At 39.1% G+C, this 27,453-nt stretch overlaps 1 protein-coding gene across 2 annotated transcripts; it reads left to right on the forward strand.

Annotated features, from left to right (window-relative positions):
* Positions 1-27,169, forward strand: ACADL (acyl-CoA dehydrogenase long chain). Of its 2 annotated transcripts, XM_054044016.1 has the most exons (12): positions 1-108; positions 4,066-4,137; positions 4,931-5,092; positions 11,002-11,139; positions 11,613-11,777; positions 12,815-12,881; positions 14,851-15,015; positions 15,327-15,428; positions 17,815-17,928; positions 20,454-20,581; positions 22,900-22,986; positions 26,311-27,169. In XM_054044016.1, exons 1-12 carry the CDS (start codon positions 38-40, stop codon positions 26,402-26,404), a joined length of 1,365 nt encoding a protein of 454 aa, XP_053899991.1. In that variant the 5' UTR covers positions 1-37; the 3' UTR covers positions 26,405-27,169. The 2 variants fall into 2 exon arrangements, with proteins under 2 accessions (XP_053899991.1, XP_053899992.1); XM_054044017.1 differs by lacking the exon at positions 4,066-4,137.
* Positions 27,170-27,453: the final 284 nt, after the last annotated feature.

Genomic DNA, 27,453 nt, shown 5'->3' on the forward strand with positions numbered 1-27,453 from the left:
CTCCGCGCGGGCTCAGTCCGTGACTCAGCCTGGCGAGATGGCGGCGAGGCGGCTGCTGACCCGAGCCCTGCGGCCGCTCTGCCCCCTGGGGGCCCGGCCGCCGGCCAGGTGAGCGCTCCCGGGGCAGGGGCCGTGACCGCGCCCAGCCAGCGCCGCAGCCGGGCAGTCCGGGCTGGGAAACCCCGAGCCCCGGCGGAGCATCCGCCTTGGTTGGGCGGGAGGGCGGCTGGGGCGGCTCCGGCAGCAAGTGAGTGGAGGGTGCCGGCCAGCCCGGGCTCTGTGTGTGTGTGTCTGTGCACAGTGTGTATAGTCTGTGTATACACACAGTACAGTGTTTTGTGTGTACTAGCTGTACTGTGTGTGTAGTCTGTACAGTGTGCTCTGTGTGTAGTGTGTGCATGCTATTTGTGTGTACAGTGTGCTCTGTGTGTACTGTCTGTACAGGGTTCTCTGTGTGTATACACACAGTACTGTGCTCTGTGTACAGGGTGTGCTGTGTGTACTACGTACAGTATGTGTGCACTGTTTCTCTGTGTGTGCTGTGTATGGTGTGTGTGCACTGTGTGTGTAGAGTGTACAGTCTCAGTGCAACAAGGCCCAGACTGGGGTCTTTGAGTAATACCATAAATAATGGTATATTAATGGACATAATAATGCCAGGGATCTAGGCTCCCCCAGATTTTGGACAGGTTTGGATCAAAGTTTATATTGGGGTGATCTGTGCTCCCCCCTGGTTTTGGATGGGTTTGGATCAGGTTTTGGCTTTGGCTATGACCCTGCTGTGAAGTCCCCATCCAGATCCAAACTTGTCCTAAGTTTTTGGGAATGCTCAGGTCTCAGCTCTCCTCCTAATGGTGCCTGCGTGTTTGGTGGCTCTCTCTCTGATTCTCTGTCACACCCCATCTCTTAGGGCTTGTCTACTCTTGAAGGTTAATTTGGATTAAGGTAGGGGTGTGAATTTTAACAGGCTCTCTGGAATAACTCCCATGTGAAGGCAGTTCTTTAGAAGGAAAGTAGCTGTGACCTTTGGTCCAGATACTGCCAGCATGGCAATTCCAGATAATGACAAAGCTACTCGCAAGCAAACTTTGTTGTTTTCATAGTCAGAATCAGATCATGAGGTCTCATCCAAAGATCTTGCAAGAAGCTCATGTCCCCAAGTTATTTGATGAGATTTTTATTTCTATCATTAAACTCTTGAGTGTGCCCACCTTGAACTCTGTACACACTATGTATGTCTAAAAGCAAAGAATTAAAAAAAAATACATTCAGTATATCTTTAAAGTTGAAAATGTAGTTGTGGGTAACCCGCTAACATCTCCTTTTATTTTAAAGTTTTGTGATTTAGGCTCATAGGAGAGAGGAGAAGACCTATTAGATCCTTGAGACCATCCCATGACCTTGCAGAATACAGTCTCTGTCCCCCAGCATGACTCCCCTGGGGGGAATTAGTTTAAAAAATGTAACCCTATAGTTTTAGTGGGGGGTTCTTGGTTAAGGTGTGTATGTGTGTGTATAGGGTTGAGGTGTATTTATTTTGTGTTTGGAAAAAAAATACAAAATATAGAATAAATAGATTGCAGTAACATCTTGCATACTAATCTTATTACAATAATATGTATACTACCTCCTACATTCCAAATCCTGTGTAAGACTTGAAACCAATGTCAGGATGAATCACTGCATTACAGGTTTGCCAATAAGGGCATGATCCTACAAACACCACTGAATGTCGTGCTTCAGAGGTGTGCGACTGCAAAATCTTGAGCACCATGCTCGGTAATAAATGTTTGGAGGGTTGAGCCCAAGGTGAACAAACTAGTCTGCATTGGAGAGTCCATTCTGCTAATTGTAGCTTGCTTTTATTTATGCAGTTTCTAGTGTACTTTGGCATTTGTACTTAAAAAGAATCCCAGTATTAAAATACAGAACTTCACTTCAGCCATTTGACAAATAAACCTTTGCTGTGAAAGCAGCAAGATTTCTTTTTAAAACTGTGTAAGTTAGCAAGACTGTACTGTAAAACAAGATACTGACCAAAAAGGAAAATCTCAGAAGAAAGACTAATTCATGGGATAACTACTATAAAGTGACAGGTTTCAGAGTAGCAGCCGTGTTAGTCTGTATCCGCAAAAAGAACAGGAGTACTTGTGGCACCTTAGAGACTAACAAATTTATTAGAGCATAAGCTTTCGTGGACTACAGCCCACTTCTTCGGATGCATATAGAGTGGAATATATATTGAGGAGATATATATACACACATACAGAGAGCATGAACAGGTGGGAGTTGTCTTACTTAATAGACAACTCCCACCTGTTCAGGCTCTCTGTATGTGTGTATATATATCTCCTCAATATATATTCCACTCTATATGCATCCGAAGAAGTGGGCTGTAGTCCACGAAAGCTTATGCTCTAATAAATTTGTTAGTCTCTAAGGTGCCACAAGTACTCCTGTTCTTTTTACTATAAAGTGATGTCTTCAAGATAAAAAAACTTTTATTCATAATCTTTGGAGGGGCCTTTATTATTTTGGTCATTTAAACCCCGGATACTGCGGTTAGCCTCTCCTTGACTAGTGTTGTTCGGGCGCGGTGGTCCCAGAATATTTGAGAAACAAGGTGGGTGAGGTAATATCTTTTATTGGACCTACTTCTGTTGATGACAGAGATAAGCTTTCGAGCTACAGGGATCAGGGAGCCTTTCTTCGGGTCTGGGAAAGATACTCAGAATGTCACAGCTAAATACCAGGTACAATCTGTATAAACAGATTGTTTAGCATAGGTAGTTAGCACATAGTCTAAGGCAGGGGTTCTCAACCTTTTTCTTTCTGAGTCCTCCCTCTCTCCGTCCCCCACACATGCTATAAAAACTTCACAGCCCACCTGTGGCACAACTGGTTTTCTGCATATAAAAGCCAGGGCATGTGTTATGGGGTAGGAAGCAGGGCAATTGCTTGGGGCCTCCTGTGAAGCTAAACTGCTCAGGCTTTGGCTTCAGCCCTGCGAGGTGGGGCTTAAGGCCTCTGGCTTCAGACCCATGCAGTGGGGCTTCAGCTTTCTGACCTGGGCCCCAGTGAGTCTAATGCTGGCCCTGCTTGGTGGACCCTGAAACCTGCTCATGGCCCCCCCAGGGGGCCCTGGTTGAGAACCGCTTGTCTAAGGGACCTTTCAAGGTGGACTGCCCCATTAACACCTCTGCAGTCATAGGACAAAAGGCGGGGAGGGTAGTGGGTTACAGATTGTTGTAAAAAGCCATAAATCCAGTGTGTCTGTTCAGTCCACAAAATTTTAGTATCTAGCAGAGTTATGAATTTAAACTCTCAAGCTCATCTTTTGAAAGTGTTGTGCAGGTTTCCTTTGAGACGAGGACTGACAGGTCAGGTATAGAGTGATTACTTTGTGAAAAGTGTTAACCCACAGGTGACAGGGTGTGTTTGTCTTTTATAATTTTCCTATGTGAGTTCATTTGAGAACATAGTGATTATCTGATCCACGTAGTTGTTACTGGGACATTTACTGCGATGGATGAGGTATACCATGTGTTGCAATAGGCATGTGTAGGATCCATGGATCTTGAAAGGCGTGTCGGGGGAGGGTGTTGATCATTGTAGCAGTGGAGATATGTCTGCAGTTTTGCATCTGTTGTTCTGCCAGGGTCTGGTGTCACTTTGAGTTGGTGGGTCCTGGTCTGTGGGGAGCTTGCTTCTGATGATGAGCGCTTGGGAAGGTTGGGCAGGGGAGTTGTTTCCTTTCTAATAACACCTCATAACAACTATGTGGGTGAAACCAGACAATCACTATGCTCCTAAGTGAGCTCACAAAGGGAATAAGAGACAAAAACACCTTGTATTTAGCTCTAAGTACCTTTCCCAGACCGGAAGACGAGCTCTGTGTCACTCAAAAACTTGTTTCTCTTTCCAGCAGAAGTTGGTCCAATAAAAGATCTTTCCTCACCCACCTTGTCTCTACTTTTTAAAATGTATTTGTGGTTGTGGGTTTATCTGCTGAGGTTTAGAGCTGTTTCATTTTTATCTTTTTAAAAAGATGCCTCTTATTTTTAGAGCTCTGTTTATCAGAGAGGGAAGAGGGGATGGCTCCTGCTGCACAACCCAACTAGACTCATCGACTTTAAGGTCAGAAGGGGGGACCATCATGATCATCTAGTCTGACCTCCTGCAAATTGCAGGCCACAACCACCTGCTCCTGTAATAGACCCCTATCCTCTAGCTGAGTTACTGACATGGTCAAATCATGATTTAAAGACTTCAAGTTACAGAGAATTCACCATTTACACTGGTTTAAACCTGCAAGTGACCTGTTCCCCATGCTGCAGAGGAAGGCAAAAAACCCCCCAAACCCCAGGGTCTCTGCCAATCTGACCCCAAGAAAAATTCCTTCCCGACCCCAGATAGGATGATCAGTTAGACCCTGAGCATGGGTGGCAAAAGAAGCAGAAGAGTTTCACTGTTTTTTTTTGGAAGGATGATGGTATTGATTGAATTTGAAAGTGAGGGACTACTGCTGCTGGACCTTAGCCCTGCGTCAGTGTGTTTTTTGGAATGGTTCATTCAAGCCTGTCTGTGCAGCTGTGCCGAATGCATGTCAAAGTTGACCTGAAACACCTCTTGCTGTACCGATCTTGGGTTTTTTTTCTGGTAGTCAATCATGTCAAGTAGCATAATGGACAAATGTCCATGTCTATTAGGCTTCTGCGTTTGAAAATTTATGAACAGAATTATATGCTGGTTTGCCTGCAATATCAGGAGACTGTACTCGATGACCCAGGAGTTCCCTTCTGCTCCTACCTTCCTTTGGAAGGCTAGTGCCATTCATTGTGCCCACAAGTATTTGACCAAGATAGGTATTCACTGTTTAAAAAAGTGTTAGGTAGCATTGCTTATAAATGCTCTGTCTGTCTCTTTTTAGGTATCTGCAGACTGAAAATCATGAGTTGGTACGTCAAGAAACGTCTTCTGCTAAAACGTTAATGGATATTGGAACTCGAAGGATCTTCTCTTCAGATCATGATATCTTCAGGGAAAGTGTGAGGAAATTCTTCCAGGAAGCAGTGCTTCCTTACCATGCAGAGTAAGATATAGTTTGGATATTTTATGTTGCCTACTAATTCCAGGCTGTTTCACAGAACTCTCTGGGAATGATATTCTGAATATAACAAGCAAACTGTAGAGTTTATTTTAATTTTTTTAAAAATTGTATTAAGGCTTGTATATAATATATATCTTGATTTGCATATCTCCTACGTCACATGTTTGAAGGAAGAAAAAAAGTACATGGTTATATTTGTAAAGCAAAACAAAAGAAAGTGCTTTCTGTATTTCTCACGAAAGGATGCCAGGTTGGTTAGCTAGGAGCTCATTATTTACAGGAGCAAAACTTCTACAGAAGTTTGCATTTTATTGTCTGTGCTAGTTTTTTTGTCCCTAGAGGCAAGGCAGGTAGTTTAATCTCTTTGTTAGCTTTCCTAAGGCTCTCAGGATTATCACTGTTTATTATTTGCATTGTAGTAGTGCCTAGGAATCCCAGTCATGGACCAGGATCCTAGACACTGTACAAACCCAGAACAAGAAGACCGCTCCTGCTCCAAAGAGTTTACAGTCTAAAGGCGTTAGTTGTGTTGGTTTTTATGTTGTGGCTATCTGTCCCCTGAAAAGTGGACTTAACGGTTGGTGTATACACAAACTTGTCCCAAAACAGCTAACTTAGTTTTAATTCACATCTTTTATTTCTGTGCAAGTCTCTGTGTGGGCACTCTTACTTCAGAGTAAAAGTGTTCTATTCTGACTGAGTTAAAGTGGGGTTTTTGTTGTTGTTTTAATAGCTAAATTAAAATAGGATGAAGTTGGTTAAAGAAACAACAACCCTGTTTTAGCTCAGTAAAAATAGGACACTTTTAGTTGAAATAAGTGTCTACACATGCACGTTATAACAAAATGTGTATTAAAAGAGATTGTTGTTTTAGTGCAATTTTGTGTGTAGACTAGTCCTAAAATTAGCTCTTCTAGAGGTCACAACCGAGACACCAGATGGTAATGGTTTTGCATTGCTTCCAGCCAGGGCTGGAACAGCAATCTAGAAATGAAAGATTTCAGTTACCAGTCCCCTGATCTATTCATCCCCCTGACAGTTCCATTGCTATATTTGGTGTAGCTAGCTTGTTTCAGGCATGATCCTTAGTGTATTTTTGTTTTGTAATCTCCTAGTCCAAATTCCAGTTTTGAAACCCATTATTTTGCAAAGAGTTATGGTTGTCATTCTACATCTAGGAGAGCAGTTTCATTTCAGAATTAATTTCAAGATAATTGAGACGTAGCACGTTAATATCAAATAGTTGTTTTTAATTCTGGTAGTGAGGGTAATGCGATAAAATATGGTATGGTGTTCTTCCACTTAAATTTAGCCAGTTAGCTCAGAATGGTAGCTGTACTTCAGAGATGGTGATCGTTCTTTCTAGGGCTACAGTGCATGTCTACAAAACCATATATTGTCCCATTCTCCAACAAGGACCATCTTCCAACTAAATATTTAAGCAACTGTATTAGTTCTGGACTGGGAAAGCAAACAATAAAAAGGTGAATTTAATATGTTTTACCTTTTCACATTTATTCCATCCCTTCCCTCTCCTCTCTTCAACTCCTCCACCTGGAACTTCTCTCTTATGTCTGTAATAATTGTTCTGTTTCTGTACAATCTCCAGAAGATAAACATAAGAGAGAATGCTACAAACTTTCACAACCAATTATTATTTATTTGTATTACCATAGCATCAAGGGGCCTTACTCGTATACCAGTATCCCACTGAGATAAGCCCTGTACAAACACAAACAAACGAACAAAAAGATGATCCCTTCCCTTGGGGCTTAATATAGCTTCTCTTCTTCCATTTATAGTTACTGAGCAATGCCATTCAACCAAACGAAATAGAGACTCTAAAACACCATCAACTTAAAATCATTCTTGTGTCTGAAATAATTTTCACTTCTTACTGTTATAAGTAAGACTTATTGCTACTATAACTGAAAGAGATTAGAAGAAAGATTTTTCTAAAATTTACTTTGTACGTTTGAGAGTGCTTTATGGGTAGTCACGTTCCCCTTCTCTGTAAAGTCAGTCAGTTTCCTTCTGTTGTTAGCATGGATCTTTTCACAGAGCAACAGGGGAAAGAGAAACACTTATAAAGTAGGAAAATGTCTGTAAAGCCAAACAAAAAAGAAAAAAAAAAATAGCTGTGGAATTATGGCAGGTGTAGAATCTGACACTACTTTAATTATTTTTTGCAGCTGACTAGATTTCAAGGTGACAATGTCCCTTTAAAACTTATATGCCAATCCCTGTAACCTTCAGCTATTATTCATTACTTATGTAAAACTATAGATGCACGTGGCACTTTCCAGTAGTGTAATAATTAATTAGTGATCTGGAAAAGAGGGTGAACAGTTAGTGGCAAAGTTTGCAGACAATACAAAATTAGTCAAGTCCAAAGCAGACTGTGAGGAGTTAGAGGGATATCACAAAACTGGGTGGCTGGACAACAAAATGGCATATGAAATTCAAAGTTAAGTGCAAAGTAATGCACATTGGGGGAAAAAATAATCCCAACTACAGATTTTAATGGATTCTAAATTAGCTGTTGCCACCCAAGAAAGAGATCTTGGAGTCACCTTGGATAGTTCTCTGAAAACTTCCAGTCAACACGCAGTAGTGGTCAAAAAGGCTAACAGTACGTTAGTAACTATAGGAAAGGGATAGAAAAGAAGACAAAATATAATAATACCACTATATAAATTCATGGTGTACCCACACTTTGAATACTGTATCCAGTTCTGGTCACCCCATCTCAAAAAAGATATAGTGGAACTGGAAAAGGTTCAGAGAAGGGCAACAAAGATGATCCAGGGTATGGAATGGCTTCCATATGAGGAAAGACTATAAAGATAAGGACTAGTCAGTTTAGAAAAGGGACGACTGGGGAGGGGGGTATGATAGAGGTCTATAAAATCATGAAGAATATGGAAAAAGTGTATAGAGAAGTTTTATTTACCCTTTCATACAATACAAAAACCAGTCATCACCTGATGAAATTAATAGGCAGCTGATTTAGTGCAAACAAGAAAGTACTTTTTTTACACAAGGCACAACTAACCTGTGGAACTTACTGACGTGGGATGTTGTGATGGGCAAAAGTGTAACATAGTTCAGAAAGAACTGGATAAGTTCCTGGAGGATAGATCCATCAATGGCCATTATCCAGGATGGGTAGGGATGCAATCCAATGCTAGGGGCAACCCTAAACCTCTGACTGTCAGAAGCCAGGAGTAGAAATCAGGTGTGGATCACTCCATAATTGCCCTGTTCAGTATATTCCTGCTGAAGCTCTGGTACAGGCTTCTGTCAGAGACTGGATACTGGGCGAGATGGACCATGGTCTGATCCAGTATGGTAACTTTTACGTTCTTAATACACAAAGTCTCTGCCCTGAAGAGCTTGGTGTCTGATTTTTCAAAATCACCTTGTAGTAGGAAGAGAGCCTGAGACATAAGCCCTTGTATCAGAGGCCTGGTATGAGGCAGGACCTGCTCGCAGAATTTGGTAACAGGGCTAATATTGCAAAAATACACATTCCTAAGAAGTGCTAGTCAGAAAGTACTCTCACAAACATATCCAGATATCAAGTGGTACCAGAACATCCTGATATCAAGTATGGTACAAAAACATTCCCCAAGGATAACAGGAACACACTGACGCCTCCTAAGAGATAAGGTCAGGATAACAGTACGAAATAAAACTGTTTTGATCGAACCAACATGTACAAGGTAATAGCTAGCCATGTCACAGGGCAGTAACTAACTATGTCAGAGGATCAGTACTAACTTGTTTGTATTGGGGTATAAAGATGTATCTCAGAGGGAGTATCTTTGTCTGGCCTAGGGAGGAGTGGAAAGTCCCGCTGTTCACTGAGCTGGTCCATTGTTACGGGCATACGTGTATTAGTGGTCTGGTGGAGTCTGCAAGATACTAGTACCGGGCTTCGTCGACAATAAGCCTGGCTAGGTGCCTTTGTCCCTTAACGGATCTTGTGCTCATTGGGTGGTTTGCTTGAGGTCTGCCATGCCAGCTGTCTGCGCAGGGCTGGGGCAGCACACAAAGAAACCACACACATGCAGGTAAACATCTATCAACATCTAATCACACACTAAGTGACTTAAGATTATTGGTTTTCAAAGGCTGTGTCTTCATTGGGGGAAAAAGTGCATTCTTAACTCAAGCTAGCTAATGCATGGTAAAATCCTAGGGAAGACAAGTCTTTAGCTTGTGTAAAATTTATCTACTGCCTTGTTTTCCCTAGGATTTTACCTCAAGTTAGTAACATCCTTCCCCCCCCCCCCCCCCCCCCGAATATAAGGCCAATTGTACTTGTGCGCCTGCAGCATTTAGATGCTTTTGAAAAATCCAACTGTAAAGGAACAAATGGGTGTAATGGTAACACATAGTAAGTGGCTGGGCAGACATGGAGGGGTGAGTGTTTATGTTGGCAAACACAGGCTTTGTGGAAGACATAATTTTTTTAGGGCTGATTTGGAGGTATGAGAGTTCATCGCAAATGTTGCTTGGAAGGAATGGAGTTCAGAGTGAATGGAAAAACACAGGGAGTGTTTGGGAGAGAAACTTACATGGGCTATCTGAGATGGGAGTGGGATTGAAGAGAAGTTTTAACTGCCTGGATAAAGAGCCAGTGGGACAGCCCAACCATGCGTGTCTCTCTCAGGCAGTGATCCCCAAACTTTTTACCTTGCACCCCCCGCCTTACCTATAATGTAATCTGTCTCTCCTCATAGAGCCATGGTTGCGAGCCGCAGCTTGGAGTGGGGCCGCGGCTGGGCCGGGGGCCAGGGCCTGGGGCTGGAGTTAGGGCTGGGGGCCGAGGCTGGGGTCTGGAGTGGAGGTTGGGGGCCGTGGCCGGGCACTGGGTAGCAGCCGGGAGGCAGGGGCCGGAGCCAGGGCCAGGAGTGGGGCTGGGGCAGAGTGGGGCTGGGTGGCACTCCCTCCCTGGCCCCACCCTGCCACACACCCCTGAATGTTCCTCCGTGCCTCATAGTTTGGAGACCTCTGCTCTAAGGACTCATGTATGCGCTCTCAGTGAAGATGGATTCATCCTTCAAATATAAGCTAATAATCCAAGGAAAAGTATCTTCCAAAGAAGTAGGAAGGTGTGGATCTCATTAAATCTTCTAGCACATGCAGTGTTTTATAGTGTACTGTATCTTGCTATTTCAAAGCTCTGATTCTTTGATATTTCTTCTAGTATTTTCTCAAATTGCTTGCTCGGTGAAGTGTTTGTTGCTTACACTTTACATCCATTTCAATTGCAGCTGATAAAAGGCCTCCAAACTAGTCTGTGTGGCTGAAAAGATGAGCCTTGCACTGCATCCTGAAGGCCATCCAACTCTGGCTCTAGCAAACCACCTGAGTGAGAAAGTTCCACAGATAGGGAACTTCTGCCATGAGTCTCTAATTCTCCTTCCGAGTTAAAATCTAAGGACTATCACCAGAAGCTCCTCTGCTGTCAATTTACCAAAGTACCACAAAAATCAACTCATCTTTGGTAGTGTTCACAAATTTATCAGGTATAAAAGTTAGGAAATTGCAGGTTATACATTTGGAAGCAGAAATTAGCTTTTTACCACCTACCATACTGCATGTAATTCTGTGGTGGCAACTTAATCATTAATGCATAGACTTGGAGACTACAAATCCTAAGTACGTTGCATGAGTCCAAGTTGCCTACCTCTCCCCAGCTGGCAAAACACACACGCCTGTTTTATGTTACCTCCTGTGTTGTAGGTTGGTTTCTGAGACTGAAAGTCATATTCTTAAGCACTGAAACTTGGTAGCAGATTTTATGGTGTAAAGCAGCAGCTGTGGAAAATCACAAATAGGAGGGGAATTCCACTAACTTCTCGTTCCTGTATCATTTGCAGATGGGAGAAGGCTGGCCAGGTGAGCAGGGAGCTCTGGGAAAAAGCTGGACAACAGGGACTGCTTGGTGTCAATATATTGGAAAAACATGGTGGCATTGGAGGGGATCTGCTCTCTTCAGCAGTGGTCTGGGAGGAGCAGTAAGTACAAGACACTGCAGCAAGAATCAAATTGGTACCGTTATAAGATTGTATTTGTTCATCTGATTTCCTGATTCCTATTGTAAGGAGAGTGTGTTCACAGACAGTAATAGTCTTTTCCTTCCACAGAAGTGATAATTTAGACATGCATAAGTACCCCCTACTTTAGATATTTCAGATGATTTTTTTTTAAATAATAAATATCATAGTATTATATATTTAGGACTGCCAGGAGAGGAGGGGAAATGTTCTCTTTAGACTGGTGGGTGATCCAATAGTCTGACAGTGAAAGTACATTCTATAAATAAATAAGAACATGGATGTAACAAGTTAAAATTGTGTGTGTCATTTTGACAGCTTTTAGTGTACATTTCTTTCAGTTTTGGTTCTCTGGTTTTAACAGTATAAAATTCAATAGATCAATCACTGTCACACTTTCTTCTAAAGTTTACTTTTATTCTTTTCTCTTCAAGGATGTATGTTAATTGTACTGGCCCAGGATTCAGCCTTCATTCAGATATTGTCATGCCCTACATCGCAAACTATGGCTCAGAAGATCAGATTGAACGGTTTATCCCTGAAATGTCTGCAGGCAAATGTATTGGCGCTATAGCCATGACAGAACCTGGGGCTGGCAGGTAAGCTGAAAAGGACAACAGATGGGCTTTACATACATCTTGCTTATCTAATCTTGCTGTGTAAAAACTCCGAGTTTCATAGTTACATGGCCATCTTACTGATTAGGCAGTAGCCCGGAATAGGTAGAGCCACAGAAATAACCTTTAATTATAGATTGCTGTTTTACAGCTTTGTCATTTCCGGATGCCTATTCCAAACCCATGATCTTGCCATCAGCCCTAGGACAAATAGGGTTTTGTATTTGTTTTAGATTCTGCATAAACAGCCACTAGCCTACTTGTTGCATGGACATTCTTTAATGTGAAATGTAATAACTCAGTAAAGGAGGCTTGACTTAGTCCATATAATGCTGTCTGAATTTGGCAAGAGGGCCTATTTCCTTGTCCCTGAATCCTGTATAGAATAGAGTTCTCTTTCCTGTACTCTCGTTCATATAGTATAAGGGCAGACAGTAGGATTATTGGGTAGATTACTGATTCAGGATCATTCTCTTCAATCTGCTAAGCAGAGGGGAGTACAATAGGGAGCTGCACCTTCTATACTGTCTCGCCACTGGTCCTAGAAACAGCAAAAGCCTCTCTGCTTGAGAACCATAAGCTGACCTCTAACTATATGTGGAGGGTGCCAAGCTGAGCGGCTGATATCTGCTTTCTGGGGCAGTCCTAAATTGATGGGCCATGTCAACATAAGATGCTGCTGAGCTAATAGATATTATTTATGCACATGGTACTTCGGCTGTGAGCAGGTATGTCCCTTTGAAAGTGAAGTAGAACCATGTGCTGTACTGAAGATGCAGAGGTTCATCATTCATATACATAACACACTTGTGGTTTCCATAATTCTCTAGCCCCTTTTTAATACATCCCTGAATCCTATTTGAGCTTTTGACTACTGTTGTACATAGCACTATCAACAAGGAGTTGTAGGCTCTATGCTCTTCATTATTTTATACTAGGATTATTTTTTAAATGTGAACTTCATGCCACTGCTGGATTGTTCTCTTAAATAACTCTCTTTTCTCGCCAATCAATTTTAGTGATTTGCAGGGTGTACGAACGTATGCAAAAAAGGATGGCAGTGATTGGATTCTCAATGGAAGTAAGGTATGTGAACGGATGTGCTCTGATTTATGGTGCTTAGGTACTGAATACATCCAGTTAGTGAGAGAATTTACTTTATTCTACAGCTGCTTTCCCAGCTCTTAGTGTCTCTACCCCTTTGTTTTTCGTTTTCTACGAGTTACATCTTATAGAAGAATTCATGTTACCCAGCTATCCAGCTTATGATGCTGACAATTTATGGAGCAATCAGCAGAGCAAACTCTTTTCTTTGCAGCTTTTATTGGAGAACAAAAAAGCAGCCCGATCATAAGATTTTGCTCTTTTCTTTGACTGGTGTAGTCAGCCTGCACAATATAGCCAAAGGCCAGACTCTTTCTCAGTTCAGTGGAGTTGGTAGCAGAATAGCCACCCTGCTATGCCTTCCCCTGTCGGTCAAAGGAAACAAACTAAAACCTTTACTCCTTTACTATTTCAACACAAAAATGGAATCTTTATCGAGTGACTGTATTGTTCAGTGTATGGGATAAATTCCATATTAGATGACAACCACATATTGAGCTGCTATAAGGGTACCCATCTCATTTAACCCCTAATACAAAGAATTAAGAGGATTGAAATAGGGGATTGTCATTCTAAAAACTTTTAAATGACACTGTTGTTAGTTGAAAACTTTTAAAACTAAAAACCTCTTAGAGTTACAGCTCTGTCCTGGTACTTGATTTTTTTGAGTATTGGGATGGTTGGGTTAGTAAAACTTTGTTTTAAAAATGATGAATCATAGGTGACCACATGGTCTAGTGGTTAAAAAGAGAGACCAAGAGACTTCAATTCTGTTGCTAACTCTTCCACTAACTCTTTTTTTTTTTTTTTACTTTTGAGAAAATTTCTATACCACCTTGGGCCCTCAGTTTCCCTATTTGTAAAGTGATGGTGATGCTTCTTGCCTGTCTGGGTAAAAATGCTTTGAAATCTTTGGATGAAAACACAAAGCAGTAATAGTATTTTGATTTCAGTATATTTCAAAGATTCTTCCTGCTGTGAATTGCCTATTACTTTTAGACTTTTAGGCATATTTATGGGCTAAATCTATATGTGTTTGCAGAGCCTAGTACAGTGGGGCCTTGTCCAGATTGTGGCTTTTGGTCACTGCAGTAATAAAATAATAAAACCGTAAGTGTTTATATGTATTTGTCCATAAGTATGTAAAAGATACTGTTTAGATAGATAAACGTAATGGTTGCATGCCTGAACCTAGGCAAGACAAGGCAGTTCAGTCATTTTTTGGTTGGCATCGTTAGGAATCTGAATCTAATTTTTATACTTGGCATGTCTGTGTCTATGTTCTGCCTGTCATGATATCAGAATTTGACTTAAAACATACGATACAGTGAAGGCAACTGTACGTTTCCACCCACTGTAGCATGCATCAGTGTTTCGTACAATATTAAATATGAGCAGACAGCATATTGTACAGAATTATAGAGATTTGCTATAGTAATGGAGAATCTCCCAATGATTTTCCATTTTATACTTTGCCATTTTAACTTTTGAAAGAGGTCATCTGCATGTTAGTTGACATGCTTGTTCATAAAAGGAATCTTTATAATAGAGATTGAATTAAAAATCTGAATTTAAACTTTAGGAATATTCAAAATAAACAAATACAAATTTGGTTCCTTTTTTTTTTAAATCTGTCCTCTGTCTTTATAATAGGTTAGAGTCGACCAGAACCTCAGACCCCAACACCCTTTAACTTTGGGGTGTTAGTTTGCAATCCAGATCCGAATTATGCCGCTTGAACCCATCTCTCCTTTATAGACTGTTCTGGAGCACTTTGGTTTTTTTATGCATCTGGACTTTTTAAACTTTTTGGACGCTTACTTACAGCTTTAATCTTTTATATACTGTTTACTTGTAGAAGTGTGTGAAAGTTCGTGTACGACTACTTTATAATCTTCCTAGCTACCTGCCAGCTAACATGCAGCATTATTCCATCTTGGTTTTCTTACAGGTATTCATCACTAATGGCTGGATGAGTGATTTAGTGATTGTGGTTGCTGTTACAAACCGTGAGGCCCGCTCCCCTGCTCATGGGATCAGCCTTTTTCTGGTGGAGAATGGAATGAAAGGATTCATCAAAGGACGCAAGCTGGAAAAAATAGGCCTGAAAGCACAAGTAAGTCATACGAGCCTTACCATGTGATGGACTTTGAGGCAGTGTAAAAGGACTTGTTATTCCCTGGGGTACTTTCAGTAAAGATCAAATGTAGCTGTAGTAATACTTCAGTTCACAGTTTTAACGGCAAGAGCAGGATATTCTAAATTAGACTGCAATGGTGGGTTGCATTTGAGTGAAATTTATATTGAAAGCAAATAGCCTCCAGTGAATATATGTAATTTGGGCTGTAGAAGTTAGGAACTGGATAAGAGGAAAATCTTTGGAAGAGAGAGTTTGACATCAGATATTTTATTTAAAACCATTTTTAGGACACAGCAGAGCTGTTTTTTGAGGATGTACGTTTGCCAGCCAGTGCCTTGCTTGGACAAGAGAACAAAGGGTTCTACTATTTGATGGCAGAGCTCCCTCAGGTAAGACTGACACAAACACACACTGTGTGCAGGAAAAGCACAAAGACTTTATTTTGGTTTTTGCTTGGAACCGCCACCTGCAGTTTATGGATTATGGTGAGACGCCTCAGTTTCAGAGGTAGGATGCCTACAACCACAGTTTGCTGATACTTTTGTTTTTTAGTGGTAGGAATTCTGCACTGCAAATCAAAGTGAAGCATCTTGGAATATCCGTGAAATAGCTTGCAATCTAATAGTTTCTATTCAAATAATTTTATTATGATATCATGTTAAGGTACTATTTAAGGGATGGTATAATAATTGCTACAGAAAGGATATTACGTGTATCAAGTTTTTATATCCGATTTCAAGACCAGATCTCTCAGTCAATAGCACTGGTGTGAAGAACACAAGATTAAAACAGAATTTAAAAATCGAATGCTACAAACAACTGTGGTATTATCTTAACACTTATACACTAAGCTCAGTAGTTTTAAATAGGCTCTTTTTGCCCTCTATAAGCCTCTTCGTGCAGAGTTGACTTTTCTTTGCGCTAATGGCTAATGCAAAATGCACACCTGCAACTCTTCTACCAGTGGAAATATGTTATAGATCAGGGGTTCTCAAACTGGGGGTCAGGACCCCTCAGGGGGTCGTGAGGTTATTACATGGCGTGTCGCGAGCTGTCAGCCTCCACCCCAAACCCCGCTTTGCCTCCACCATTTATAATGGTGTTAAATATATTTAAAAGTGTTTTTAATTTATAAGGGTGGGTCGCACTCAGAGGCTTGCTATGTGAAAGGGGTCACCAGGACAAAAGTTTGAGAACCACTGTTATAGATAAACTACTTTCTCAATCTATTTAATAAAAAACTGAAAAGTGGAAGCATTTTGTAGAGCCTGAAGTGGCTTGTCGTCTTAGTAGAACTGAACATAGTTGACCAGTTAATGCAGGTTTGGAAGAGCAGAGGGGAAACTCAGGTGCCAAAACCATGACTCTGCTTTGTCATAAAGCATAAACTATGACTTTATGGTTGCATCATCTAATAAAAATCACGTTTACTTAATTTTACACTATATGTGAAATATGTGACCTACTCTTCCACTGTGAAAATTCCATACATTTAGTTCTTTCAAAGAAAATATTTCAGTGGTTTGAAAAAACACAGAGCAGCAGTGCTCATGAACACCCCTACAATAGTGAACCAGACTATTTAACTATTTACATGGTTAAGCAAAAAACACTTCTGCAGGAAATGGATCTTAGTTTAAATCTTTTTATAGTTTGAGAATGGGGAGAAAATTATAAACTTTTAAATGTATTTAGACCAGTGGTTCTCAAACTTTTTTTTCGCGGACCACTTGAAAATTGATGAGGGTCTTGGTGGACAACTTAAGGATCTTTCCAAATGTTTTTTGTACCATTAGCTAACTATTGTAAAGCGCTTTGGATAAAAGCGCTATATGAAAAAAACCCTTAATAATTAACACTTTTTTGTTCTACAAATAAAAGCACACAACTCATTTTAATATCAGTAGTCTTACCTTTCAAATGCGATGGATGTGCCCTCTCACCCCTGCCGCGGCAGCCCCCGAGTTGGGGCTGGGAAGGAGGTGGGTGTCTCCTTCATCACAGAGCTGAGGCTGGGGGGAAGGAGGGCTGTCTCTCTCCCCGGCAGCCGCAGCCCCGGAGCTGGGGAAAGTCACCTCTTTATGTCTGGTTGCCCCACCTCCTCTTCTCACCCCACTGCCCCTGCCCACCTACCCTGTATTCCCCCCAAGGCCACCACCTCACCTTACATGTGCATCTTCTCCATGGTCCAGGCACCTAATTAGTGGAGCCACACCTGTGCGGCTCCACTAATTAGATGGGTGGTCCTTCATTCTCTTGTGTGCAGTTGCCCAGGCGCGCACCTTAGAGGGAACTATCTGTGGACCACCGGAATGGAGCTCGCGAACCACTGGTGGTCCACACACCACAGTTTGAGAACCTCTGATTTAGACAGTGTCCTTCTAAAACTTGTTTACATTACTGTTTTATTTGAACTGAAAGATTAAAGCCAAATTGTTTCCATTAAGTCAAAGGAGTATTACATTTCACTTTTGATTTTTTTTTTTTTTTTTTTTTTTTTTCCTTTCTGTAGTCCTGTTTATGCAACTTTGGAATGTCACTAAGAACTTTTAAAATTGGGTCCCACCAAGACAATTGTGTTCATTAGAGTGACAATATTTTCAATTATTCAATATGTCTAGTTAAAAACTTAATGGAACAGAACAAAACTAACACTAACAGACATAACTAAACTTTTGTTTCCCAACCTATGTTTGTATCTATGTTTGTGTAGAGAAATTTGAGATTAGTTGCATTGGATAAGAACTCTGATTCTTTATCACTTCTTTCTCCAAGGAAAGACTGTTGATTGCTGATATGGCACTTGCCAGCTGTGAATTCATGTTCGAAGAAACAAGAAACTATGTTAAACAAAGAAAAGCTTTTGGGAAAACAATTGCACATTTACAGGTGAGCTTAAACCAAGAAAAAGAGACAGAAATCCTTCTTTTTGTCTGTGTCTTATATGTAATTTTCATTTCACTAGAGGTGTTAGGCAAGCAAAACCACTGGACTGTTTTCAAAGGTTCTAAAGTTGGATTAGGAGCAAGTATCTGGAATGACTCCTCTTTCTCTCTCATGTTCAGTTTTAAATTAAACATGACTAAGTGCTCTTGAGATAACATTGCTGCTGCTTCTTTCAGATTTGAAGTCAACAGTGCATTGCTGACCTGGTTTATGAATATATAGTGAAAATAGTTTTGTTTATAAAATTGCATTTTACTGTCTAAGGCTCTTATCCTACAGTGCATTGTCATGGATGGACCTCTGCAGGTGAGCTGAGTCCTGTTGATTTGGGTGGACTTCCAGGCATGGGGGTCCACCTGTGCACAACACATTGCAGGATCAGGGCCTACCTGAGATTGATACTATGCAAGTTTTTCACAGCAGGGAATTTGTTGTCTTAATGCCTGTGAAGTGTTAAGCAAATAATTATTTTATATAGTCTTCAGTTTTATGGATATTGTAAATGATTCCTCAGCTGCAAGGCAACTAAATGCACAAGTGACTCCACATAAGAAGTTGTATATGGTCCATATTATATATGGTCCAGTGCATATTATTCTTGCTGCCATCAATGAGAGTTAGGTGTGAGTTTTGAGACTATCGCTAGTCTACTCCTTGTTCAGAATCATGAAAACAGGCTCTGCTTCTCACAGTATCTTTTTTTATTTTTTTTAAATCAGGGTAACTTTTGTTAACCATATTCTAGTAAATACAGACTCTGGGATTCTACATGCTAATGTAGCAATTTTCAGAAGGTACTGCTTATTTTTTTCTTAATACAGGAGTGATCTTAAGAGTTTCAGTGTAAAAACCCTAGGTAGGGGGTTATTCTGAAAACAATGTTTAACATTTAAAAAATGTTAAACATTTTAATGAGAATGTTGGCCAAGTTCCAGTGTTTGTGATGCATAGAAATGGGATGAATTATACAGGTTGGAGATTGGTAGCCTTTTTGTTAATTGAAATGTGCCCTTGAGATCTAACTAAAAACATCAAGATTCCCAGTTTTGAGTCCTGATTCTTTTCCTGTTATCTCAAAGGCAGATCTACCATTGATTTCAGCAGGAGCAGGATTGGGCCCTTAGAAGTAAGACGTCTTAAGTATCAATTCATAAAATTTCCAGGTGTGATTTAGCATTTCCAATGTCTATACGTAGCTCTATTGAAATACCTCTTTTAAAAAACTATAGTTTTAGTGCAGAGTTAGCGTTAAAGCAAGACAACCACTCTCCAGTAAAGTATTTTTATCAAAACATTATGCACTCTGTGCTTTTCTGTGTTTCCTTTCATGGCTGATTGCTAAACTGTGTGGAATCAAAAGCTGACTGCTTTCTAATTCGCCTGATGTCTTGCCTAATTCATTTATTACAGGGTTTGAAATCAGTCTTTTATTTGTTTCTGTAGCTTGGATAAAGGAAATGATGAAGCCCACTGATAAAGGAGTTTAAGAACTTGAGAAAAGACTTGACTTGTATTTTTCATTCCCCCGGCCAGTGTAAGGACTACTACCACGTAGTTGAGTTCTTGCCCAGTCTAGCTTTACGTAATGCTACAAGTGGGCTTTTTTCCACAGTATAACAGATCTCAATGTTAGGAAACTTTCCCTGACAGCCAGTCTTAAACTTTCCTTTGTTCATTTGAATCCAGTTATTCCTACTCGTATCTCTTTGAACTTCTCTTCTCCCTCTGTGGTCTTGAATTTTAATTATTCTTTAATAAAAGATACTTGATAAATAAGTTTTTTGGATTGTGACATTATACCTTTAAAATTTTTGCATTTAAGAAAATAGTTAGTACTTTATGGAACTGCTAATAAACTAGGGAAATTACTGTATGCAAGTATAGTTGTACTTGTCAATCCCAGGATATTAGAGAGACAAGGTGGGTGAGGAAGTTGGTCCAATAGAAGATATTACCCTCACCCACCTTGTCTCTTTAGGGAAATTGCTGGCTGTTAAGAATAGAAACACATTTTTACCAGAAGGGGGAGCTCAAGTTGCTAAAACATTCAGTAAAGGGCTAATATGTTGTACTATCTAGGAATTTATGAACTCAGACTTCTGTTATCTATTTATTTTTAAATAAGAAAAACACATGACTTTGAGTTAAAGACCAGAATTTATAGCTTTTCTTTGATTCACAGGTGCCTTGACTCTGAGCAAATCCTATTTGATTAGACAGGCAGAAATGTGAAATGTTAAAAGAAATGGAAATTAAACTGCTTTTTGTTTTATAGAACTCTAGCTCCTGTATTGGTGGTAGTCTTTTATTGTGGTGGTGTTTCCTCCATGCACAACATTAGTTGTACCCCCCCAAAAAAAGCATTTCTTTGCAAAGACCTTATTGGCATATTTTCCTTTCACTGGTTTGTTTTAAAATATTTCCTGATTTTTAAATACAAAACATTTTCCCCTTCCAACAAAAATCAGACTGTGCAGCACAAGTTAGCGGAACTGAAAACTCAGATTTGCGTGGGCCGGACATTTGTGGACAGCTGCCTCCAGCTGCATGAGGAGAAACGTCTGGACTCCTCCACAGCTTCCATGGCAAAATACTGGTATGCATGTTAAAACAATTTGAAAATGTTACTTGTATGAACTTTTCTGGACTCTAACATTAGAACATTGAAGTAACCAACCCAAATGTTTAGCCCAAAAGGTAACATTATATATGATTAAACATCGTGTGCATCTAACATCAGAATTTATTAGCCCAAACTACAGTGATGCATGTGGTATACATAGAGACTTACACTGAATATTGGTATTGGTTAATCAGATAATTTCAAAATTAGTTACTTAGTGTTGGCTTTTAGGAAAAAGGTCTCTTGAGCAAGGTGATCCAAATTCAACTTAATTAAATAGTTTCACTTGAGAATTATTTTATTGAGTTTTTGAAAAACATTTAATTATACAGCTGAAAAACTTTAAAAACCAAAGGTTGATCTTACTGGGATTCCCTTGCATAATATTTATAACATATGAAATAAGTTTTGGATATATTATTTGATAAATCCTGACATAAGAGCTAGGTATTTCAACCAACCATTTTCTGAGAACTATCTGATTTCAGGAAGAAATAATTAGCTAGCTCTTTATTGCTGTTGCTGAGATTGAGCTATTCTTCCTTTCATAGTTCCATTTTTTAATTGGACAGAAAAAGCCCCAGGAACTTTTTTTGCAGTTATTTATTAACTTGCATTTAACCAGACAAAGTTAGACAAGTAGAAACATCTAAGGTAATACATTTGTCCCGGCGCCAGATTAAGTTAGCCGCAAAATTGGGGAAAAAATGAAGACTAGAAAGTGACAGAACATTTGCAGAAAATGTACAAGTTTTAATCCTTAAAAAAAAAATTCTACATAAAATGCCACGGGAATCCAGATAGAACATTTACATTAAAAGGAAGGATTTTGATTGAGTGTTTCTTGGCAAGGATTATGTTGAAATACCTGGTACAGAAGCACAGGCATTCAGCTTTGTGGAGGAGGATATAACTAATGCCAGCGTAAATACTTTCATCAATTGATTTTTCCAAAGCAAGAAACTTGCAAAATCACCAACATTCCTATACCTATAATATTTAGTGGCCTTCTCCATATAGGTAATGGAATTTCTGTAACTTTTCCACAGAGCTTGAATAGGTTTTAAAAATTGCTTGAACAGAGAAACTGCTTCTTTCTCTAGTACCAGTATACTGCACTTCATTTGATTATACAGTAGTTTATATTTCTTTCTTTCTTTCGTAAGATTTAACTACAATTTACTATTTTTGAGGTAGATGCTTAGTTAAATGAGGTAAATTTTTGGAAAGCATTATACATCTTTACTGCTGATTTCTGTTGAAAGACGTATAGGTTTTATTGTGATAATACAGTTACAGTATTTGAATTAATCTGAAAATCTATTTAGGATGGATAGTTTCATCAAGACATCATTTTAAGGTTAAATGTGGTATAATATAATTCAAGAGAAAACTTGGCAGTGGAGCATGCTTGAGAAGAGAGAATTTTATGTACTCTTATATGAAAAAGAAATTAACTTGACTAATCATTTTTCATATTCTTTTTGCTGTTGAAGTTACTTGTTTGAACAGTATTCTCTTCCATGACTTAGCTATTACCTTTAGCTTGATCCCAAAGTGCAGTCAAAATCCTGAGCGGTTTTATAAAATTTGTTTGAGTTTTTGATATAACTGCAAGCATGCAGTCTTTTAAAAGATAAAATGCAGGAAACAAGTTATAAAGCCCATGTTGTCTAGGATAAAAAAGTGTATCAAATTATGCTAGGAAAGTCCACAAAAATTAACATAGAGACAGCTAAGTGTGTGTGTGTGTGGGGGGGGGGAAATACTTGGAGCATTTACTAGTCAGCATTTATATTAAAAAATGCAATATAGAGATTCTTAGCATTTAAAAAAAGGCATCACCAGATATTATTGGTGTACAGAGAGTATCCTAGTATGTTGCCAAAGGAAAAAGGCTGTGAACAAGTAACATTATGAAGGATTCAACAGGGGAAGAACACCCATTGTTTTAAAAAATAAATCTCTTTGATGATTGGCATATACAACATGAATAAGCAAAATGTAAACAAACTTGTCTGTATTTGAAAGCCCTCCTTTGTGAAAGTTTTATAAGAAAAGCCAAATTCTTGAATGTTAAAAGTTAAAATATTTGCCAATTACTGCTTCTTTCTGGTCCTCTTTATAAAAAGACCAAACTTCATCACAGTTCATCATAGGAATTCCTAACATTCTGGATATGGCTATTATATGTAAGAAAATTTGTAAGTAAAACAAACATTTAACTACCTTACTTTATACATTTAGTAGTATAATGCTTCAAAACCAAACTTCTGTTCTTGCTATTTTAGGGCTTCTGATCTCCAAAACAGCGTGGCTACTCAGTGTGTACAACTCCATGGAGGATGGGGGTATATGTGGGAGTATCCAATTGCAAAGTATGTGTAACATTTCAGTGCTGAATTATGAAAGATATACAGCAAAGTAAAATGCTGCATTTTCTTCATATGTATTTGTAAACTGGGAGAACGAATCACTACTAATACAAAGCAGTTTACCAATACATGTAAAGAAAATGCCTTTGTGTAGTTGTTTTTACTATTTCCCCTGTACAATCAATTAGTTAAGCAGCTTTTCCTCTGTTTGTGTCTTTCTCGCAGCAAAAAGTAGAGAGTAATTTTTAAAAAAAAAAAAAAAAAAAAAAGGCTCATAGCAAACCCCTCAAAAATGGCGGGACTTTAGGGCAGATAAATTGTCAGAAATTACTTCGGTTTTATTAAACTGACCTGATTTCAAGTTGTTGTCCCTTTAATAACATTTTACCCTGTTAATGCTGCTTCAAGGTAACTTTTTTCTCTTTTAATAAAAAGACAACAAGGAGACCGGTGGCATCTGAAGAGGTGAGGTTTTTTACCCACAAAAGCTTATGCCCAAATAAATCTGTTAGCCTTTAAGGTGCCACCGGTCTCCTTGTTGTCTTTTTGTGGATACAGACTAACACGGCTACCCCCAGATACTTTTTTCTCTTTATTATTGTGCATAGTAGCCTGTTCACATTTTGAAATGATTGTTCCATCCTTTGTGAGTAAATAGCAACTCTAAAGTACACTGAGCTCTATTATATCGGCATATCTAGCAACCCCTATGCAGGTTTGTAGGGCCCCTGTTGTTAAGTACTGGTAGTAACTATCTAAGTATGGATTTTTAAATGTTGCAGGGCTGTGTGAGTCGTACATTTTTCCTGGATACTGAATTTTAAAATTACTTTCTGGGGAGAGTTGTGGTTGTGATGCTGTGTTTAGTGCTTCACGGAATGAAACTAGCAAGGATTCTTATCCATTTCCCTAATCTGCTGCCCAGACTATAGTATGCTCAGGAGCACAGCTCAGTCCCCAACCCACTGGGAGGGTAGGGAAAGGGGAACTGGATGGCTTGGGGATCAAGAGCCTTTCATTGTTGAGTTCAGTCACCAGTTCAAATGAAGCTGAAGTTAGTAATGATTCAAAGCTATAGCCATCAGATAGCTGTTCAGTGGCCTGTGTGAAATGAATTGATAGTTTCAGTTCATTTCCTAGTGGGCAAATGTTCACCTCTCAGAAAGAACCCACCGCACAATTAGAAACCCTTTCAGCAGGGAATGGACTCAGTGAGCATGGCACCTAAATTACTACTTTGGACCTAGAGATGGTCTCTTTCTCAGGGCACAGAGGCACACTAGTAAGTGTGGGCGAGCTTACAATTTGTATGTTGTACATGTGCTATGTATAAATGAAGGGTTTCAGTCTCCAGCACTGTTAATCGAGCACTAAATTAACTGAAAATGGAGAAGGGAGGAAATGATAAAAGAATTGGGAAAGGGTGAGCAAACACCAGCAGGTATTGCTTCTAGACTATAAAAGACATTATTTTGAATTAAAAAAGGATGGGGGGCATAGAAAATAATAAAATAGAAATTTGCAAGGCAGCCTATGGAAAAGAAATATAGCAAATAAAGGGAAAAAATGTTTAACCACAAGTGACAAGTTTGGGACACTTCCCCAGAGATGTACAAGGTTTCAAATGTAAGCATGTTCTTACTCAGAGACTTGGCATAGGCAAGCAGCAACCATACATTGTTCTTATGAATCAAATTAAGGCATGTTACGCAGCAGGGGATTGCAGGGTAGCAGGTGATAACAACATTTGTGTCAGACATATTTCTAGAATTAATGTTATTTTCTCCAGAGTTTCTCTGCCCCAAAGACTAACTGCAAGTAAAGTGGATTTAAGATGTCCAGCCTCAAATTGTAAATTAGTCTTTATTAAGACCACCTTCATCAAAAGTCTTTAATCATATTGCCTCCAACTTACATGCAAAATGGAAGGTTGGCAGAGGATAGGACAATGTTTAGGTGGTTTGATTTATTTTATTTATATATTTCCATACTTTTTAATTTCCAGGATTTCTAATATCTGTTTGTACCTAGAATGAACTTTTTAAAGAAAACTACAATATTCAGTTTGCCTTGCCCCTTAAGTAATGTTTAGATATATACAAACTTAACTCCATCAGAGGACATTTTTTTCAGTGAAATCATTTACCACTATAAAAAGGAATGATAGGCCATTTTTAAAAGAGCAATTTGTATTGAAGTCACTTGTAATCTTTTCACAACATGAAACTTGGGCTCATTTTAACTGCCATGTTGTTATCAAGGCATATAGGTAGGGCCCTACCAAATTCACAGCCATGAAAAACACATCACGGAGGGTGAAATCTGTTTTTTTTGTGTGCTTTTACCCTATACTATACAGATTTCAGGGGGAAGACCCAAGTTTCTCAAATTGGGAGCCCTGGGGGTCAAAAGGTTATTTTAGGGGAGTCACGGTATTGCCATCCTTACTTCTGCGCTGACTTCAGAGGTGGCAGCCGGATAGTGGCGGCTGCTTATTGAGGGCCCAGCTCTGAAGGCAGCAGGGCTCCCGGTCAGCAGCCACCGATCTCCAGCTGCTCAGCTCTGAAGGCAGCGCTGCCGCCAGCAGCAGCACAGAAGTAAGGGTAGCAGTACCGTAACCCCCCTACAATAACCTTGTGACTCCCTCACAACTCCTTTTTGGGTCAGGACCCCTACAATTACAATGCTGTAAAATTTCAGATTTAAATAGCTGAAATCATGCAGTTTACGATTTTTAAAATCCTATGACCATGAAATTGATCAAAATGGATGGTGAATTTGGTAGGGCCCTACATATAGGGTATCAGCAAGTATATTCAATTTTAATTTTTTTATTAGTAAAAATTTCTAGAATTTGACTTGTTGGATTTTGAACACTTCTATTGAGTAAAATTCTAATTTCCCTATTTCAATTTAAGAAACTCTGCCAAACTCATACGTGCTTCTGAGTCAAGTGTTTTTTTTTTTTTTTCTTCACTTAAACTTAGATTATAGTCACTGCATATGTTTTCTCTTCTCTACCAGAATAGTACTGACAAACTGCAACATGAGAATTAAAGCACAAGTTCCTTTATTTGGAATTTGATGAATCAAATGATCACAACCTGAGCAACCCAGGATGATTGCATCATGCTTTGTGTTTTCTCATTAATAAAATATCTTGAAAGAGGGCTCTGAGTTATCACTACAGACAGATCACACTTGAAATATGCTGGATCTTTAAAAAGAGTTTTTCCCGTTCACTAAGAAATTGTTATTTCATATGGTTATTTTCAAGAAGTATCTCTTTTTCTAACCATTCACTGTCACTACTTCTCACTTTTTCAGAGCTTTTGTGGATTCTCGTGTGCAGCCAATCTATGGTGGAACCAATGAAATAATGAAAGAGCTCATTGCTAGAGACATTGTGATTGACAAGTAGGCACATGGCTATGTTGGAGACTGCTTCCTGAATCCTATCACAATTAATACGGTATTACATCAGGCACCAGAATGCAAGTAGAAGTACTGTGTTTCCTTGAGGAAAAAGAACCATTGTTAAAAACTATTGTAGTTACAAACATCCCATTTTGTTACTGTAGTTTATCTGTGGTCTCTAATATTTAATGAATATTAACTTGTAACACTCTCTTTCCTGGTGGAAACACTAGGACTAATTCTCTGAATGATTCAAAAAAGTCTGAGGCAAGAAGATCGTATGTATTGGTAGTGAAAAGTATGGTCACTTTGGAATGTTACAATTAACTTTAAATATTTGAAACATAATGTCATTATATTAAATCCAGTCCTAACTGTTCAAAATTAAATCGTCAAAGAAACCACTTTCTTCTTCAAAAATAAACAACAACTGGGGTGTTTAAAAAAACAAAACAAAACACCAAAACCACAACTTTGGAACTACAGTGTTAAATGTAACTGTAGAACTTGGACCTATCACTGACTCACTGCCACCCCGGTTTAATAATTTATCTGTTTGAGAATGTAATAGATTTTCCTCCTATAATCATCTGGCTTTTTGCATTGCATTCATCTATGATGAGAACAAATGAGTGAGTGACTTTCATTTTTGAGCTGTATAATGACTTACAAAAATGTAATAAGCTTTACAATGAAACTCAATGTGCCTTATTTGAATATGTACTTATTTTGTATAAATAAGCTTAATAAAAATTTAAAATGCAAAATATCAATTTTCTGCATTACTTGAAAAATCAAAGTCAAATACTATAAAATAACTATTTGGAAGTGCCCTAGTAAAATCCATATTTTGATATGGTTTGTAAGAAAGGGCACACTTTAGTTCAGAGTAGCACATGGTTTGATTGTTGTTAATCTGTGTGAATACCTCTGTAAAAGGCCTATTGGCCAATTCCCAGTAAGTCTGCAGTCATCAGTTGGAGGTTTAGTATGTGAGTGGAGTGTGCTGCTAATACAGGCTTTTATAACTTTTAAATATTTGCTTTTAATTAG

The sequence above is a fragment of the Malaclemys terrapin genome, chromosome 11 (assembly GCF_027887155.1).
Source record: "Malaclemys terrapin pileata isolate rMalTer1 chromosome 11, rMalTer1.hap1, whole genome shotgun sequence".
Lineage (NCBI taxonomy): Eukaryota > Metazoa > Chordata > Testudines > Emydidae > Malaclemys > Malaclemys terrapin.

Coding starts and splice junctions, on each gene's coding strand:
- ACADL (XM_054044016.1), top strand. CDS start 38: ATGGCGGCGAGGCGGCTGCTGACCCGAGCCCTGCGGCCGCTCTGCCCC. Junction 4,138..4,930: donor CTAGACTCATCGACTTTAAG/GTCAGAAGGGGG, acceptor GTCTCTTTTTAG/GTATCTGCAGACTGAAAATC. Junction 15,016..15,326: donor AAATAGGCCTGAAAGCACAA/GTAAGTCATACG, acceptor AACCATTTTTAG/GACACAGCAGAGCTGTTTTT.